Here is a 19,181-nt window from a genome sequence, read left to right on the forward strand (position 1 = left end):
GTTCCACAACAGCCTTGTGAGATGTTACACAGGGGTCCAAAAATCACCAATGCTCCTATAAAGAGCGCTGTGTGGCCTATGAAAAGCGCTCAGGGATTGAGATCCAGATATTTTAGTCACTTGTTGACAGATGGGCGGTATCTGGTTTCCCTATTGTCACCAGGAACTATTCACTGTACCATCAACACAACATCTCTCTCTCTCTCTCTCTCTCTCTCTCCGCCACACTGGGGGACCAGTACAAAGCCATGTCACCTGTGACGTAGTCAGCAGTCCCCCCCTCTGTGTGCGTCTTGCAATCTTTGCTTGTCACTCATGTCATGTGAATAGACAGACTGACTGAACAGGGAGCGAACAAGGCAACATAATGTAAGAACTAAACTTTCGTTCTTATAGCTGGGTTGCTTTAACCGTCAGATTGTTAGATACAAAGTCTGATAGTTGTAATGTAATGTCTTGTTTTGTGGTAAATGACTCCTTTGAACGTTTAAGTGAATGGTAAAGACCACCGACTTGTTCAGAGCCATAGATTGTTGTGTTTTTAGCAATTCAGACAAAGGTTAAGTAGGCAGCCTGTTCTGTATTTTCCCAGACAATAAAGCCGACCATGAAGCAGTATTTAAAAAATCTGATACGTAGCTCTCTCCTCTGAAAAAAAAACCCTCTTTAGAACAGAAGTCCTCGCTGGTCCGACTGACTGGGCTGGGGAGGAACCTCCCTGCTATTCCAGATGTCTGGTGGGATCTTCTCCCCTTTGGATCATCTCTACGACCCAGACAGTGCCAACTGCCACCCGCTGGTGTGCCACTTGTGTCACGGACAGTATGAGCACCCTTGCCTGCTGGATTGCTACCATACCTTCTGCGCTAGCTGCCTGCGGGGCAGAGCCCAGGACGGTCGGCTAACATGCCCCCTGTGTGGGTGGGTAAGCATTCCTTAGTGCATGGCATTTGTGTGATAGAGGCAGGGCCGGCCGCCGACAGGGGGGAACATACGGGTATGTTGTCCCGGGCCTAGGGAGAGAGGGGGCCAATAATTTGGTCCTCATTACATTGTATGTATTGCCAGGGGGGCCCTTTCAGATGACTTTGTCCCGGGCCTGGCAAATGCTGTCAGTGGCCCTGGATAGAGGGGGCAGCTATGTAAAAAGTGCACATTAGAAAGGAACACACTGACTTCAGAAGGACAGGAGACATTTGTTGTCCACCACAACAAACCAAAACAGCAGAACAGAACCCACTAACAGAAAAAGTAATTCCTGTGTTTTTGGTTATCCTTGTGGTGCTTCTGAAAAAAAAAATGGATCAGAGGTGTGTAACGTAGAAGTAGAAGTTCTCTGATGTTATTACAACACTTGTACATGATCTTATATGTAGTTTCTACACCAGTTATTCCACTGCATCTGGTGAGGTAGACACAATGGAAGAAAACGTCTACTTTTACTTTACACACCTCTGCAAGGGTGTGTATGATCGCATTTTGAAATTTTGTGTACTTTTAACATTTGACAAAGACTATTCATAGAGCGATGTTGTGTGTTATGCCCAGTGGGCATTGTCTGTCTGCCTGGCAGCCAGGAGGAAGAGGCATGGGGCAGGGAATGGTGGTGGCAGGTGTTGTGGGGATTACCTGAGAGACAAACAACTGTGCCGTGTAAATCCAGGCCCTGTGTTGGCCTGCCCTTAATATGCTGTGCCCCAGTGATCTCGCTGAAAGCCAGGGTGGCGCCCATGAAGAACTCAAGACAGAATGCAGGCATGCACATATTGACATCGATATCTAGATATTAATATTGATATTGATATTGGACAAAGGTTTGAGCCAGCTCTTTCTGTCTTGGCCTATTTCTATGGGTAAGGTTTCATAGATGGTCAAACATGTTAATTTTTTAAAGAAAAATGCCAGTGGCAAGACATGTTAAACCCTTTTCATTCGAGGGGCCACTTCAAATTCCTGCAAGGACCTTGAAAGTCCTCCAAGGGCTGTACTATGAACACAAACTAGGATTTCCCCCTGGTCTTTAGGCCTATATTGAGGCCAGCCACCTTTAAAACACACCAACTGTCTCTAGGTCCCCTGAATATAACTTAACTGTATTGCAAATGTATTTTCTAAGTTTCCTTTGCATAACATTAAAATTATATTGGGGGCCGGATAAAACGGCCTCAAGGGCCATTAACGGCCCTCGAGACATAAGTTCCCCACCCCTGGTTTACCATATCGCCAGATCACCTTTTAAAAGGTGCTTCTGCTGTTTACATGTATATTGCTTGTATTCCTTGTGCAAAAGTGGCTTATGACTTGACATAGAAAATGCCATAGAACCTACTATACTAGGCAGTGCTACACTCACTGCATATCATGGAAATCACAAATGTCTAATGTAGCTAATTTCTAATGCTCATTATGTGTGGTACATTGTCTATAGTCAACATTATACTATAGTGTCTTATGGTCTTTAGCATGCAGTAACACTGACAAACAAGTACTCATCCTTAAAGTAAACAGAAAGATAATTATTACTTATTATAGTCATGGTAGCATTTTACCTTGTACTTATATGAAATCACCCAACAAGGCACATTTGTGTTGATTATGATGTGTCATAAAATGGACCAATATGTAAATTAGACACAACTATTGTGATATGGTGCTCTTTCTATACATTGATGAAAGACAAAACTGAAGAACATGATGCACATTAATGAAAGACAAAACATTGTATGTTCACTTTGCTGCTGATCTACAAAACACAAGATATCAGTGACATCTATCTTCTTTGAGCGTTTTTCATACACATCACCAACAGTAGGCTACAGTTTGATATAATTATTTAGGGAAAGAAAAACTCTGACTTCATGCCTTTGCTCTTTGGATTCCTTTGTCTTGTTTATTAACCACAAAGAAAGTATTCCGATTCGCTACAGGTTAACAAAACCCTACCTTATGTTACTATTTTCATGTGGTCACCTTGGCCTCGGTTATCCCCTATCTAGGAATTCAAGGCATAGCTATTTGTGGCATTGCTGCAATGAAAGCTAGATAAGACAGTGGGCATGTCAGCGTGAACCTTTGAAATCCGAGTGGACACATTTATCAGGGGGTTGCACTGGCACACACATCCATCCACTGATCTGATGCCTCAACAAAAAAACTGTATAAACATGTGAATGCAAATATAGAACTATTCATGTGTGTGTGTGTGTGTGTTCACATTGGATCTGTGTGTGCGTGCCTGTGTGCATTCTTGCGTGTCTGTTTGTCTGTGTGTGTGTGTGTGTGTGTGTGTGTGTGTGTGTGTGTGTGTGTGTGTGTGTGTGTGTGTGTGTGTGTGTGTGTGTGTGTGTGTGTGTGTGTGTGTGTGTGTGCCCGTGCCTATGAGTGTGCGTGCATGCGTGCGTGTGTCTGTTCCTGTGTGTGTACTGCCTGCAGACACCAGACTGTTGTTAAAGGCATCAGTGCTCTCCCCCAAGAGGACCGTCTCCTGAAGTTCCTGGTGGATAACTCTACTAGCGAGGAGACCGTGCAGTGCGCAAACTGTGACTTGGAGTGCAAGAAGCAGGTAGTCCCAGGGGCTCAGCCCTGGGTGTGGTGGTGGTGGTGGTGTGGTGGTGGGGGGGGGGGGTGGGGGGGTAGTTTCCTATGTAAAAAGAAAGATCGAAGCTAACAAAAGATTCATACGGGCCACATACATACATACAGTACTATAGTGGCTAATATCCTATTTTACTCATACTGTACTGTATATGAGAAAGGCATACATATAGAGTGCATTCAAGATTCAAGAGTGTATTGTGATTGGCAAAAAAAGACAATGAAATTGTGTTTGGAGTGCAACACTTAGCAGTAGTAACAGCAGATTTCCAAGTAAAGTGCATGTGACCCCACCCCCTATCCCATTTAAAGTGCAACAAAGCGCTACAAAGGTGCCAAAATACCCCCCCCCCCACACACACACACACACACACACATCTCCCAAAGAATAAATAAATGAACAGCTCCCCAACCCCACTTTAATACTGTAAGTAGCCCCTGATATTGCAGCACTGTATGATAAACATTGTAGATGGAGTGGGCATACTGTATATACTTACTCATACAGTATGGCACATACTTTAAAAGTGTTTGATTTTTCATTTTCTTCATAGATGATCACCCAATGATGTACTGCACAGTATAGATTTCTTTCTTTCTCGTCTTGTATGGATTAAGACTATTCAGGGGGGCCAGCGTTTCACGGGAGGCCACAGAAGACAAAAGGGGCTAGATGGGGCCCAGGGGCGGTTTTATCATTGGGCAAGGTCGGGCAATTGCCCGGGGCCCCGTCCAGTCAGGGGCCCCGTCGTCAATTGATATTCATGCATGGATTTATCATGCGGTGGCAATTTAAGCTTTCGGGGCCCTTGGCCGCAGCTCGATGGGGCCCACCTAGATAATCTTGCTTCTGGGCCCATGTTTCCGTTGTTACGCCACTGCCTGCATTTTATACACCATCGATTATTAATTAATAATTTAAATGGGGCCTCAAAATTGTTCTTTACCCAGGGCCTCAGATTTCCTAAAACCGCCCCTGATGGGGCCCCCCAAATTGTTTTATTTCAATGGATTTGCCCCACAGATGTCTAGCCAGTCCAGCTGCTCTCTCTCTCTACCTCAAAGCCCTCTATCTCCTTCTTACAGCTTGTGAATAGACGAGACTCCCTGTGTGTGTGTGTGTGTGTGTGTGTGTGTGTGTGTGTGTGTGTGTGTGTGTGTGTGTGTGTGTGTGTGTGTGTGTCTGTGTCTGTGTCTGTGTCTGTGTCTCTGTGTGTGTCTGTTGTGTGTCTTTGTCTGTGTCTGTGTGCTTGTGCATGTGCACATGCATGCATGAATGTGTGCATGTGTGTTTCTGTGTATATGTGAATAGATGGGACTCTGTGTGTGTGTCTGTCTGTGCGTGCCCATGAATGTGTGCACGTGTGTCTGTGTGCGTGTGCATGAATGTGTGTGTGTGTGTGTGTGTGTGTGTGTGTGTGTGTGTGTGTGTGTGTGTGTGTGTGTGTGTGTGTGTGTGTGTGTGTGTGTGTGTGTGTGTGTGTGTGTGTGTGTGTGTGTGCGTGCGTGCGTCGTGTGTGCGTGCATGCATGCAAGTCTGTCTTATAGTATCTTGTGCTTTCCAACAGGATGTGGATGCAATGTATTATTGCAACACTTGTAACCAGCCCCTGTGTGGAGACTGCAAGGAGAGCACCCACAAGGCCAAGATGTTCTCCCGACACGAGATCGTCTCCCTGGCCAAGCGCACCAAAGACGCCCACAAAAAATGTGGTAGGCAGCAGTTATGAACAAGTCCGACAGGCAGACAAAGATGTGTCTATGCACTGTTACTTTGTGGACATAGGAGAGAATGACAATTTAGAGAAAGCGTTTCAGACCGACGGACAGACTGACAGACCGATCTGCGGACGGACATACCCTCTTATAGAGACGCTAGGACAATAGATATAGGTGCTGACCAAACCTGATCCAAAAGTTGAATGAGAGTTCCTACGGGTCATGGAATTTCTGGAATATCATGGACTGAATGTTTTCTTAACAGTTGTGTAAAAGCAAAACATTTTCTACATGGTGTATAACATTGTTTCTTACTGGTAATACTGTAACGCTTCGCCAGAGATGGCTTGGTTTCGTGCTTTAATGTGCAACATTCTATAATGGGCCCACTAAAGTCTAACGGTGGCTGGGTGTCAGCTCTAGGCATTAAGATAATCTTCAATTTTCACACTTTTAAAAACTATTAAATGTCATTTCTTTTTATGGAAGTTGTCATGGAAATTCAGTTTTTTGGGTCTGGACAGTCTTGGAAAATCATGGAATTTTATAGCTGAAGAGTGGGAACCCTGTTACAAGTTTTTATGTGATCTCACAGTGGCAGAAAATGATTCCACATTTCACTCATTGCAGTACAATAAGCTCATTGTATGTTTTGATGGTTGTCAGTCAATAGTGGTGTGCATTGGCACGGCCCTTGCGATTCAATTACGATTCGGGAGGTAGCGGTTCGATTAGAATAGATTCAGTCCAATTCTATGATGCAGGCATTACATTTCTACTGAAAGCAAGACACATTTTTCATGAGTCATGAGGCAATGCAAGCAGTCAGATGCTGAACAATATTTTATTGGCTTGTGTGTCCCAGTCCTGCAATTTGAAGTGTTTTAATTAAATTTAGTTCAAATTTAGTTCATTTGCATTTACTTGAAAAAATATTCTGCATCGATTATGGCATTTGCCGAATCGATTATTGAATTATCTGTGCCCTTCATCATGATGCATTGCTGAATCAATTATTGTTGACACCACTGTCAGTTAGGGGTGTAAATAATGGAGATGCACCGGTTCCTGATTTTTTGGATCCTGCCGGATACCAGATCGATTGCTTAAGATCCTGCCGGATCCGGAACCGGATACCGGACCCTACAAAAGGGTTGAAACATATAGTCTACTCGCACACATGGGCCCTTTTTATTACGTTGGCTAAAAACTATTTTCTAGACTCATTGGTTTACTGCCACACTGCCTGCAATGGCCGCTTCCAAAGGGCTTTCACTCCATGCGGTGATTGGGGTTGTGAAAGACTGACTGAAAAGCCTAGGCTAGAGATGCACCAGACCCTGATTATTTGGTAACATGCCGGATACCGGATCCTCTGCTTAAGATCCTGCCGGACCCGGATCCTGTGAAAAACCCTATTATCCTGCCAGATCCGGATCCGGAACCGGAACCAGATCCGGTGCATCTCTAGTAAATAATAATCGAAATGTATCGATATATTGCGATATAATCTGACGATTGAATTGAATCACATCGTATCGTGGGGCATTCTTAAGTATCGAAAATAATCAAATCCCTGGCCCCTGCCAAATGCCTTAACTCCATAACATAAAAGTAGACAAGCAATTGGAAAAAAAGTCGAATCGAATCGTATTGTATCGTATCATGGGGCATTCTTAAGTATCAAAAAAAAAAACGAATCGCATCGCATCGAATCAAATAATAAGATATCAATATTGAATCGTATCGTCATGGAGGCTGTGATTTGCTCCCCTACTGTCAGTCAGTGTGTTATCCTGATTTTTAGGATCCTGCTGGATACCGGATCCACTGCTTAAGATCCTGCCGGATCCAGAACCGGATACCGGATCCTACGAAAGGGTTGAAACACATAGCCAACTCACACACGTGGGCCCTTTTAATTACGTTGGCTCCAGGGGCGGCTCTATCATTGGGCAAGGTCGGGCAATTGCCCGTCGTCAATTGATATTCATGCATGGATTTATCATGCGGTGGCAATTTAAGCTTTCGGGGCCCTTGGCCGCAGCTCGATGGGGCCCACCTAGATAATCTTGCTTCTGGGCCCATGTTTCCGTTGTTACGCCACTGCCTGCATTTTATACACCATCGATTATTAATTAATAATTTAAATGGGGCCTCAAAATTGTTCTTTGCCCAGGGCCTCAGATTTCCTAAAACCGCCCCTGGTTGGCTCAAATTATTTTTAAGACTCATTGGCTTACTGCCACACTGCCTTCAACGGCCGCTTCCAAAGGACTTTCAATCCATGCAGCGATTGGGGTTGTGAAAGACTGACTGAAAAGCCTAGGCTACATAAAAAGTAGAGATGCCCCAGATCCTGATTTTTAGGTAACTGCCGGATACCGGATCCACTGCTTAAGATCCTGCCGGATCCGGATAGTCTGAAAAACCCTATTATCCTGCCGGATCCGGAAACGGATCTTGGATCCTGTACATTTCTACAGTAGTGTTTCTCAGAGCGCCACCTCCCTCTGTGCCTTGTTGCCCCTCTACAGCCCTCCATGAGGAGTTCTACATCATGTTCTCCACAGAGAAGAAGTCCATGCTGTGCATCAACTGTTTCAGAGACATGCAAGTGTAAGCACAAACTGCACAGAGCAGATATCACATCACTTCAAACACTGTGTGTGTGTGTGTGTGTGTGTGTGTGTGTGTGTGTGTGTGTGTGTGTGTGTGTGTGTGTGTGTGTGTGTGTGTGTGTGTGTGTGTGTGTGTGTGTGTGTGTGTGTGTGTGTGTGAGAGAGAGAGAGAGTGCGCATGCGTCTTTATGTTTCTCTCACTTTCTTTCCTCTGTATGTGTGTGTGTGTGGGCGTGAGAGCATGCATCTTTATGTTTCTCTCACTTTCTTTCCTCTGTGTGTGTGTGTGTGTGTGTGTGTGTGTGTGTGTGTGTGTGTGTGTGTGTGTGTGTGTGTGTGTGTGTGTGTGTGTGTGTGTGTGTGTGTGTGTGTGTGTGTGTGTGTGTGTGTGTGTGTGTGTGTGTGTGTGCGCGCGCATGCATGCATGCGTGAATACATGCATCTTTATATTTCTCTCACTTTCTTTTGTGTGTGTGTGTGTGTGTGTGTGTGTGTGTGTGTGTGTGTGTGTGTGTGTGGGTGGGTGTGTGTGTGTGTATCTGTGTGTATCTGTGTGTATCTGTGTGTATGTGTGTGTTTTTTTTCTGTTTCTCTTTCCCCAGGGAGAGCAGAGCACACTGCATTGATATTGAGACAGCATATATGCAAGGCTGTGAAAAATTGGACCAAGCCGTCCTAGTGAGTGGTGAAATGAGCTTTTCACAACCCCTTTTCACACCCTAGTTCTGTCTCTGAATGAATGTATGTCGTCAGCTATTTTCTTCACAAAGAACATGTTCAAAGGCTGTTTACAAAGACTGACTACACAGTACACATGCGGAAATGCAACATGAATATGAAATAGTTGTCATATCATTGCATGCAGTTTTTCAATTGCTAACACAATCCTAGTATATCGTATGTGAGGCTCATTTAAAGACATTTTGTTATTAAGCTTTTTATGGGAAGTGATGTTTAAAGGAAATGTGCAGTATTTCCAAGCATTATTCATATTCATATCATGTTTGTGTCTATGTGTTTGCATTGCCGAGTTTAACAGTATAGCCACATTAAGCATAGCAATGCAAGTCAGTGGGAACAAACAAAACATTCTCAAATGTACTTATAAACTGCTTTAAAATTAATGTCAAATTCACCAAAGTGCAAAGCCTATTTAATCCCGTTCTGTGATCACTTTTGGTTTGATGCTAATGTTCCCATTTACTTCCAGTGATTGATTAGCTAAGCTATGATGATTCTGACCCAATAAATGTAAGTAGTGAAAACACAGAGAAGAAAATGATACGCACATTCATGAAGAATGCTTGGAAATACTGCTAATGTGTGAAAATCAAAAATGGGTGGACTGTTCCTTTAAAAAAATGGAAATGACCATCCATGCCATGCCACCTTGAAGATTTTTTTTAAACTTCTAACCTTTCCTTATACGTATTCATGAAAACCTGTGTTGAACTGGCAGTGAGATAAATTTGCAATATTGCATGTAGTATATACCGTAGTTCCAAAAGGGTCACATGTCATATAGTATGTCCAGCATTTTCATATCCATATTTTCATGTCCACCATTACGTAGTCCTACTTAATATTCCACTAAAGCCCTCACAATGGGGCATGTAGTGTACCCATTGCACAATCTCTTACACACGCATTAATGAATGAAACATGCAGCAAGATAAATATACAATATACTGCATGCAGTTTTACAACGGTCACATTTATAGCCAGTATTAGTCACACTTCAGGCTATGTTCTATTAAGCATACGTATAGGGTGTGTGTACCCCCTGCACGCACAATCACTACATACTAATAATGAGACTCTGTGCTGAACAGGCAGTGAATTGAAAATGCAATATTTAAATGTTGTATTAATCATAGCGGGGTCTGTGTAGCCCTCACACTAATGAGTCCCGGTGTGTAACAGCTGTTGCCTGGCTCTTGCCCGACCTGTAGTTCCACGTAGCTTCGTGACCACCACTACTAGGTCTGGGAGCATGTAGCAGGATTCCATTTCTCCACTCAAAAAATGATCGGAGCATTTATTGCTTCAATATCAGCAAATTCTTTCAAAAACGTTTTCTGTTGATCTCTAAAGCATCAATATAATCTATAATATGTCCTGTGACTCCTCAATGCGAGCTGCCATTGATATTGAAGCAATAAATGCTCCGATTATTTTTTGAGTGGAGAAATGCTCCCAGACCTCCGTGTGTGTTGAGCGCCACCAGGGGGCTCCAGAGCTACACACACACAGACACACAGACACACACACACACACACACACACACACACACACACACACACACACACACACACACACACACACACACACACACACACACACACACACACACACAGGTCTGGTAGGAACCAGGCTATAACAGCTGCACAATAGGTTCATCTTTCTAAACCTTCAAGAGATGAAGACTGTTCTCTTCCAAGACGATTTCCCCTTCATAACAAAATTCACCCTACTCATCTACACTAGACTAGTCATGCCTGTATACACATACAGTATAATTTTATGTCGCTGATTATGTCCTAATTGTATGTTGCTGATTATGTCCTCTTTTGTAAACTGTTTTGGATAAACATGTCTGCTAAATATAATGTATTGTAAATCAAAAAAGAAATAAATTAAACTGATTTATGTATGTGTATTTACAAAATTATTTATATGGAATATACAAGTCTTATAGTGTAGTCTAGTACTACAAGTATGCTATAAGTAGACTTAGGCCCTATAGTGTTATACCGGTGCTATTAAAGAGTAGGGCCTCCCCACACCGGCTCCGACAGCAGCACTGCAGAGCGCTATTGGTTCCAACAAGTTTGGTTACCCCCCTCACACTGGCACCGATGTATGTACAAACCCCAACTCCATAGAAGTTGGGACACAAGGTGAATTGTGAATAATAACAAACATTAGATGGAGAACGGCACAAAGAAAACATATCAGCCATCAAAACTGACCAAAATTATTGTTTTGGGGATATTCATGAATATGTAAAAACAACACGTCTCAAAAGAGTTGGGACGGGGACAATAAAAGGCAGCAAATGCCAAGGAAGACTAAAAACAAAACAAAAAACAACACTTAACAGTTAAATACATTAACCAATGAGATGATTTTATATACAGTGTTAATTCCTATCTTGGGCATGATTTCACCAGCTTAAGTGGAGGGTGTATTCCTTGTCATGTTTTGCAATGGTTTCCTTTCTGTAGTGCTTACAGTGTGACAGGTCGTGACCAAAAGCCCACCATTTTATCACCTGCTGGTCCTTATGATGGAGTTAAACTGTTAAAACATAGTAGAGAATGCAATTTGTCCTCACTATATGGCAGTAATTGAAGATTCAATGCCTGAGCGGCTTTTCATGCTGATTAAAACCCATTCATATCATTCAGCATCTATCAAATTAGAAATGAGTACATATGTCCCTCAAAACAATATTGTTTCTCTGTTTTAACACTTGATATGTTGTCTTTTCACTATTCTCCATCTAATTAACGGTTTGAATGTTTTGAAAATGATAGCATTTTGATTTTATTCACAGTTTACCAAACGTCCCAACTTCACCGGAGTTGGGGTTTGTATACAATTTCATTACAGCAGAGCATTAAAGCAGATCAATGGCCTGGTGGCTCCGACAAAATAAAACTCGTCTGTAACTGGCAGCCGGCATCCGGGGACATCAGAGCTGGTATGCGGAGTTGTATTGAAAACATTGGAATCGAGGCCCTAACGTGGCCAACCAGTAGGGCACTTGCCTGCCATTCGGCTGACCCTGGTTTGATTCCCGGCCCGGGTCCTTTGTCGACCCCTCCTCGTCTCTCTCCCCATTCGCTTCCTGTCCACCTCTCACACGGTCCTATCAAATAAAGTCGAAAAAGAATACAGTGGAATCGAATATTCCCAAAACAGTGCTAATGTGCAGAGGCCCTTATACTTTAAGTGGCCCATTATTCATTTTAAGAATATTTTTTATTATAAGAATTGTGTAGGCATTCAATCAGGCAGCTAAGGGGCTGCAAAGAGGCCAAAATGCAATATGTAAATTAAGTATGAATCATATTAATGTGTGTGTGCATGCGTGTGTGCGTGCGTCCCTGTGTGTGTGTGTGTGTGTGTGTGTGTGTGTGTGTGTGTGTGTGTGTGTGTGTGTGTGTGTGTGTGTGTGTGTGTGTGTGTGTGTGTGTGTGTGTGTGTGTGTGTGTGTGTGTGTGTGTGTGTGTGTGTGTGTGTGTTTGTGCGGCAGGCAGTAAAGAGGCTGCAGCCAAAATGCAATATGTAAATTAAGTATCCTATTATTGTGTGTGTGTGTGTGTGTACGTGGATGTGTGCGTGTGTGCATGCGTGTGTGTGTCTATGTGTGCGTGCGTGTGTTTGGCAGGCAGTGAAGGAGCTGCAGACGTCAGCGCGTGAGGCCATCGTGCTGCTGAAGGCCATGATAGGGGAGGTGAGGGCCAACGTGGACGAGGAGGAGAGCGCCATCTGCACACTCTTCAGCAGCATGCAGGTACACACACACACACACACGCACACCGCCATCTGTATGCTGTTCAGCAGCATGCAGGTACACACACACACACACACACACACACACACACACACACACACACACACACACACACACACACACACACACACACACACACACACACACACACACACACACACTGCCATCTGCACTCTCTTCAGTAGATTGCAGGTCAGATGTACTTAACTGTTCTGTAATGCTTCACCAGTGTTAGCAGCTGACCATTTTGCCATACAAACACAATTGCACGCACACGCACTGCACATACACCTGGACACACAGCGTCCAGGTGAGATGTACTCTACTGCATTGTACTGTACACTGCTATTGCTGTTAGCAGATGACCTTTTGTCTCTCTCTCTCACACACACGCACGCACAGACACAAACACACACACACACATGCGCGCACACACATGCACGCATGCACGCATGCACGCATGCACGCATGCACGCACACAGACACAGACACACACCCACACACACAGACACCCTCACACACACACACACACACACACACACACACACACACACACACACACACACACACACACACACACACACACACACACACACACACACACACACACACACACACACACACACACACACACCTTATGTAAGAGGATTAGCAGCATCTGGTGAATTGTTGGTGATGAGTGCCTTTTACTTACCTGTGAATGGACTCTTTAGACGGGGGATTTTGATCCTAAAACGTCACAGGAGTAGTTTAAAACCCACACATCCAAAAAACATCTGACCTGGCTGGGAGCTGGACAACCAGATGACTAAATAGAGATGAAAAAGGCAGCCACAACCAAGATTTTTTTTTTTGCTCCCACTTCTTTTATTTTTACGTAACGTTTCGGGTGAACACCCATCTTCAGACGCATCACTCAACGTTACGTAAACATGAAAAAGTGGGAGCTAAAAAATCATGGCCAAAGCGTCACGCACATCAGTGGGGATTAAAACCGTGTCCACTTTTGGAGCTCTGAGTGATTTTCATCTTCCTCTATCCAGGTCATCAGTCCACCTGGTTTTTAAAGTGACATTTCCACCATTTGTGACTGGATTTCAGACCCAGAGACACAGTTTCTCAGAATGAGACTTCTTTTTTTTAGTTTAAAAGTTTTTAGTTGTTAGGTTTTTTTTAGAATGTGCAACTAGAGGTCCTGAAGACGCACTATGCTTTTGCGGTTTCTTTCCAGAATTCATGCTGCCTATTCATTTATGTTACCTTTTTCATGAATACTTGCCACCACCATGAAATTCTAAGGAAATTCAGCTAACACTTTATTTTAGGGATACATCTATAAGCACTAATAAATACAATGTTAATGAGTGATTCTCTAATTCGCCTAAGCTTTTAAGTCCGTGGATTTTATTTGGCAATTCCACTAACTATTAACTGCATCCAATGATGTTTTGGACATTAGAAAACATTTATCTTTCATATAATACAGAAAGTGTAGACATAGCATTATTTCCCTCAGCAATAATGAATATTTAATACTGGTTTTGGGCGTTTTCATGCCGTCCTGTTTTCCAAATGTCAGATTCAGTCTTCATATTAGCATGTAAAGAAACTTGTTTTGCCCAAGACGATTGCAAATGTTGATTCACAGTAATCATCACAATATGACAAAACTGTCAGAAAGACCACTGTCCTTTCCATTATACATGAAATTTGCCATTTTGTGTGTGTCCACGAAAACTGTGTTAACCGTGTCACGGTCTGAAACCTCCTCCATAAATCAGTAATGGTTTGGTCTTAGGCCATACGAATAACATCACGTGATGTCATAACCTCTTTGGCAGGATACGGGAAGACTTTTTGGTAAATTTTGAGCTCCATCCTTCCATAATTTAATCCATTCTTTTTCATGTTCTCATAGCGGGAAAATTGCCTGTCAACTGTGTTATCAACATATTCATAAGAATCTGAATTAGAAATCACATGTAGAAAAACACAGATAACGCATACAGATACATGAATTGATTAATGTGTTGTGGTGGAACTTCTGAGGTCCTCAGTTAGCACAACACCATAAAAATGGCTGAAATGTCAACGGTGTTACCGTCAATGGTGTTACAATTAAGTATGACAGTCAGGGTTGCCAGATGAGGCTTATGATTTCCAGCCCAAAAAATGATCAAAATCCGCCCTAAAAACCCGCCCAATTCTATTGATTTATATGGCAGTGGGAAGGTTTTTCTGATAGATGCCATTTTTACCCGCACACGGCCATCCTAAGCAGCCCAATTGGGCGAGAACCAGCCCAATCTGGCAACACTGATGACAGTTGAGGAGGAGTATGTTTTTGCCAATTTATATCCATATTGACAGACAAACAAACAAAATAATTTGTGTTCTAGGGAGATGGGTTTGTCTGCTCTGTTTTTTTCTCCTAAAAAAGTGCCGCCCCTGCACTGTTGACCGTAACACAGTTGAGTAACACGGTTGACTGTTTTGAAAGTGTTTTTGCGCTATTGATCCCTTATGTGTTGGAAAAATCCTATGAACATACACTAGGGATTATCTCTGGAGAAGGAAGTCTTGTGTCTTGTGTAAGTCTTGTGTAACGTACCAACATACTCACACATGTGCAACCGGCCCAAGATTCGGACCAACTTGCTACGGTGAAGTTAAATCATAACCTCATGAGAAATTTTCATTTAGCTGATGTGGACATTCTTAATAGAACAGTACAAAGTCTTAGCTCCTCTACATCTGACTTAGATATTCTACCAACAGCCTTCTTCAAATCCGTCTTACATCTAATATCACCAGATGTACTTCAGATCATCAACACCTCACTACAAACAGGCATATTCCCAGGCTGTCTGAAAGAAGCCGTTGTGAAACCCTTATTGAAAAAGAACAACCTGGACCCACTGGTACTTAACAACTATAGGCCCATATCCAATCTACCACTCATGGGTAAAATAATAGAGAAAATAGTTTTTAACCAATTAACTGCCTTTCTAATGTCTAACAGCTGCCTTGATAAGTTTCAATCAGGTTTCCGTGCCTACCACAGCACCGAAACAGCTCTTATTAAAGTTATGAATGACATAAGATTGAGTTCTGATGCTGGCAAATCATCCGTCCTGGTGCTATTAGATTTAAGCGCAGCTTTCGACACAGTTGATCATGCCATATTACTACATAGACTGGAACACTGGGTGGGCTTTACAGGCATAGTAATCAACTGGTTAAAATCGTACTTAGAACAAAGAAGTTTTTTTGTCACCATTGGAGGACATACCTCATCACCAATGTCCCTGAATTGTGGTGTCCCCCAGGGCTCCATTCTGGGACCACTACTGTTCAATCTGTATATGCTGCCACTGGGACACATTATCGAGAATAACTCCATAAATTACCATAGCTATGCGGATGATACCCAGCTCTACTTATCTATGTCCCCCAATGACTACACCCCCCTTGAATCACTCTATCATTGCATTGACCAAATTAACAAATGGATGTCTCACAATTTCCTCCAGCTGAACACAGATAAAACTGAAGTAATTATATTTGGGAAAAGAGAGGAGAGACAAAAGATTGCTACTATCCTTGAAACGAAGGGACTGAAAGCAAGGGAAACAGTTAAAAATCTTGGGGTCCTCATTGACAGTGACCTAAACTTCAACAGTCACATGAAAGCTATTACTAAGTCTGCATTTTATCACATAAAAAACGTCTCTAAATTTAGGGGCCTTATGTCTAAACATGACCTGGAGAAGCTAATACATGCCTTCATTTCTAGTAAGGTTGATTACTGTAACAGTCTTTTTATTGGCCTCCCCAAAAAGACCATTAAACAGCTTCAACTTGTACAAAATGCAGCAGCAAGGGTTCTAACAAAAACAAGGAAGTTCGACCACATTACTCCAATTTTAAGATCGCTGCATTGGCTCCCAGTAAGCTACAGAATTGATTTTAAGGCAATGCTACTTGTGTTTAAATCATTAAATGGAATGGGACCCACATATATACTGGATATGTTTCAGCTGTATGCACCAACCAGGTCACTAAGGTCTACAGAGAAGAATTTGCTGGTGATTCCAAAAGTCAAAACAAAGTGTGGAGAGGCAGCCTTTAGCTTTTATGCTTCAAAGCTTTGGAACCAGCTCCCAGATAACGTAAAAAATGCACCGACTATTGATACCTTTAAATCTAGACTCAAAACAAAGCTGTTTTCAGATGCTTTTAACTAGCTCGCTTTTTATATCATTTTTTATCTCTATGTCTATTTCTTACCATATGTTTTTATCTGAATGTTTTAAACACATTTCTTAAAAATGTATTGTTCTTTTTATGTTTTTCTATTTACCATATGTTTTTAATGTTGGTGTTGTAAATGTTCTTTTTTTTTTTGTTTTTTTTTTTTTGTGAAGCACATTGAGTTGCACCTGTGTATGAAATGCGCTATAAAAATAAATTTGACTTGACTTGACTTGACTAAGGAGGGTGACTATATTCAAATCAGACGTTACAGGGATTTATGATGAAAAATGTGTCAGTCTGTATCACAGTGACTCATAAAATCCTACTTATGAAGCTCAACAATCACATTTTCTATATCAGTTGCACAGATTAATGACAACATTACTGCTAAGGGACATAAGCACTTTCAAACATATATTGTTTTAACTCTGTAGTATTTTTATATATGTTTGAAATGACATAGTATTTGTCCATAACACTGTTGACAAAATAATTAAGCAAATGTTCGCTTTCATTAGAGTATTTATCAAATGATTTAAGATTAAGCTTGGCAATTTGTTTGTTTGGAAACTTAAATATATACACTATGTAAACATCTAGGTCATTTAATTGAAAAAAAATACTGATAATTGACATTTTGCTTTTGCCAAAAGCGTAGGGGAATCGTAGAATCACTCTAATGCCTGCATAAGTAACTTGTAAGGCATGTACTAAGCAAACGCTAAGGCCTACTAGGTCCTTACTAAGGTTAAATTGGTAATAAATCCCTTATTGTGCATGAACAAGACATTTGCGAATACATGCCTAACAAATGTTTGATTTTGCGTTGTACATGCCTTACAAGTTGCTTATACAGGCACATTGTATGTATTAGTGCTAATAGATGTATCCCTAAAATAAAGTGTTACCGAAATTCAAAATGGACCATGCAGAAGATCCCCCTTTCCATGTATGAAAAGTGCAATTTTCTCAGTCATACTTAATACTTAGAATTTGATGGTGGTGGTAAGTATTTGTTAAAAAGGTAACATTGTGAATGGGCTGTATGGATTCTGAAAAGGAACTACTGAAAATATTGCACAGTGCACCTTTAAATTATTGAGCTTTGCCTTCGTCCTGTTCTTCTCCTAGTTGTACTCTGAGTCTGGTGGTATTACTCCTTGTTCCAAGCTAACATGTATCATTGAACCAGATGAACAGGAGGAAGGTAAAACTCAATTGTTTAACTCCAGGGAAGGTGGGAAATTAGAACCTTTCACAATATAATAGTGCAATGTCACTTTACTAGTTTTGCAGGTGTGCATCTGCTGCTTAGTCTAGTATAGATACTGCTACAGTATAATCTGATGCTGTATATATGAATGTGTACAATGCCTGCACAGAGACATACACACATGTTCGTTCTGTTCAAAATGCATTGTGCAATGTAGCCAACGAAATGTCCCTGACACTGACTTGACTGTATTTTCATTTCAAGGAGAAACTGGCTGAAAGAAAGAAAATTCTCCTCAAGGCTGCAAAAAGGTAAAAAAAAAAAAAAAAAAAGCATTCCCCTTCCATGTCCACCACTAGGATGACAGAGGAATCAGCAAAAAAAAAAAAGAGAGAGGGAAAGGGGGTTGGGTGGAAATCAAGCCCGAGAGAGCCTTCGGGGTTATATATCATGCATAGCACAGTCATTCTGCGTGGAAAATGCCATCCTTTCTTGCAGAATATGTTCCAGCAAAAATGTGGCCCAATGTTTGTGTGGCCCACAAAAAAAGAAAGCAAAGTCCAAACAATGCTTGAACTGTTTGAATCGTTATTTTGAAAACATAATGTCACTTTCAACCTTATTTGGTCTTCCTCAGGCTGCCTAATAAAACAGTAGAGCTCAAGCAGTGTTGCTTTCTTTTTTTGTATTTAACTTCAGATGTCCTCTACCTTTCCAACCAGGGCAGGATTAACCTAGAGGCTAGATCCCCACCTACCAGGGGGCCCCTGATTGTCCAAAAGCAAAAAATTGCAGAAATGTGACAGGATGCAATATTGAAAAAAAATCATGTGTCAGACTCTTAATTGAGCACAGTCATTAGACAAGTTATCCTTAATTCCGTTTTCATAATTATGACACTTTGTAAATTTGTCTCAAAATTTGCCTTCCGGGGGCTCCACAGCAACCTGAAGCCTAGGGGCCCCAGGCCATCTTAACCCAGCCCTGTTTCCAGCCACAACTGACTTTCTTCACTTGATATCAGACACCTTCAATTCAATACATTTGAAACAAGTAGCATTCAGTGCCATAGTTTTCCATGAAAACTGGTAGTTATTTATACCCGTTGAGCTTCAAAACGGAACTTGTTTGACATAATTGCTGAAAGGGGTAGCGGAGGGATATGCACACATTTAACTTTTTTTAAGCACAATATTTGTGCGGGCCTGACAAATGTCTTCAGCTTTCACACAAAGGCCTGATGTCTCAACACGTG

General features: G+C 41.9%; 1 protein-coding gene across 1 annotated transcript in view; it reads left to right on the top strand.

Moving 5' to 3' along the window:
• Positions 1 to 287: 287 nt before the first annotated feature.
• Positions 288 to 19,181, top strand: part of rnf207b (ring finger protein 207b) — a 35,124-nt gene continuing 16,230 nt past the window's right edge. The window contains exons 1-8 of the mRNA XM_063209437.1: positions 288 to 369; positions 671 to 921; positions 3,433 to 3,562; positions 5,163 to 5,307; positions 7,851 to 7,932; positions 8,537 to 8,612; positions 12,331 to 12,456; positions 18,191 to 18,237. Of these exons, the coding sequence (XP_063065507.1) occupies positions 731 to 921; positions 3,433 to 3,562; positions 5,163 to 5,307; positions 7,851 to 7,932; positions 8,537 to 8,612; positions 12,331 to 12,456; positions 18,191 to 18,237 (797 nt within the window). The 5' untranslated portion in view covers positions 288 to 369; positions 671 to 730. The remainder of the gene's footprint in view (positions 370 to 670; positions 922 to 3,432; positions 3,563 to 5,162; positions 5,308 to 7,850; positions 7,933 to 8,536; positions 8,613 to 12,330; positions 12,457 to 18,190; positions 18,238 to 19,181) is intronic.

The sequence above is a fragment of the Engraulis encrasicolus genome, chromosome 10 (genome assembly GCF_034702125.1).
Source record: "Engraulis encrasicolus isolate BLACKSEA-1 chromosome 10, IST_EnEncr_1.0, whole genome shotgun sequence".
In the NCBI taxonomy this organism is placed as follows: Eukaryota; Metazoa; Chordata; class Actinopteri; order Clupeiformes; family Engraulidae; genus Engraulis; species Engraulis encrasicolus.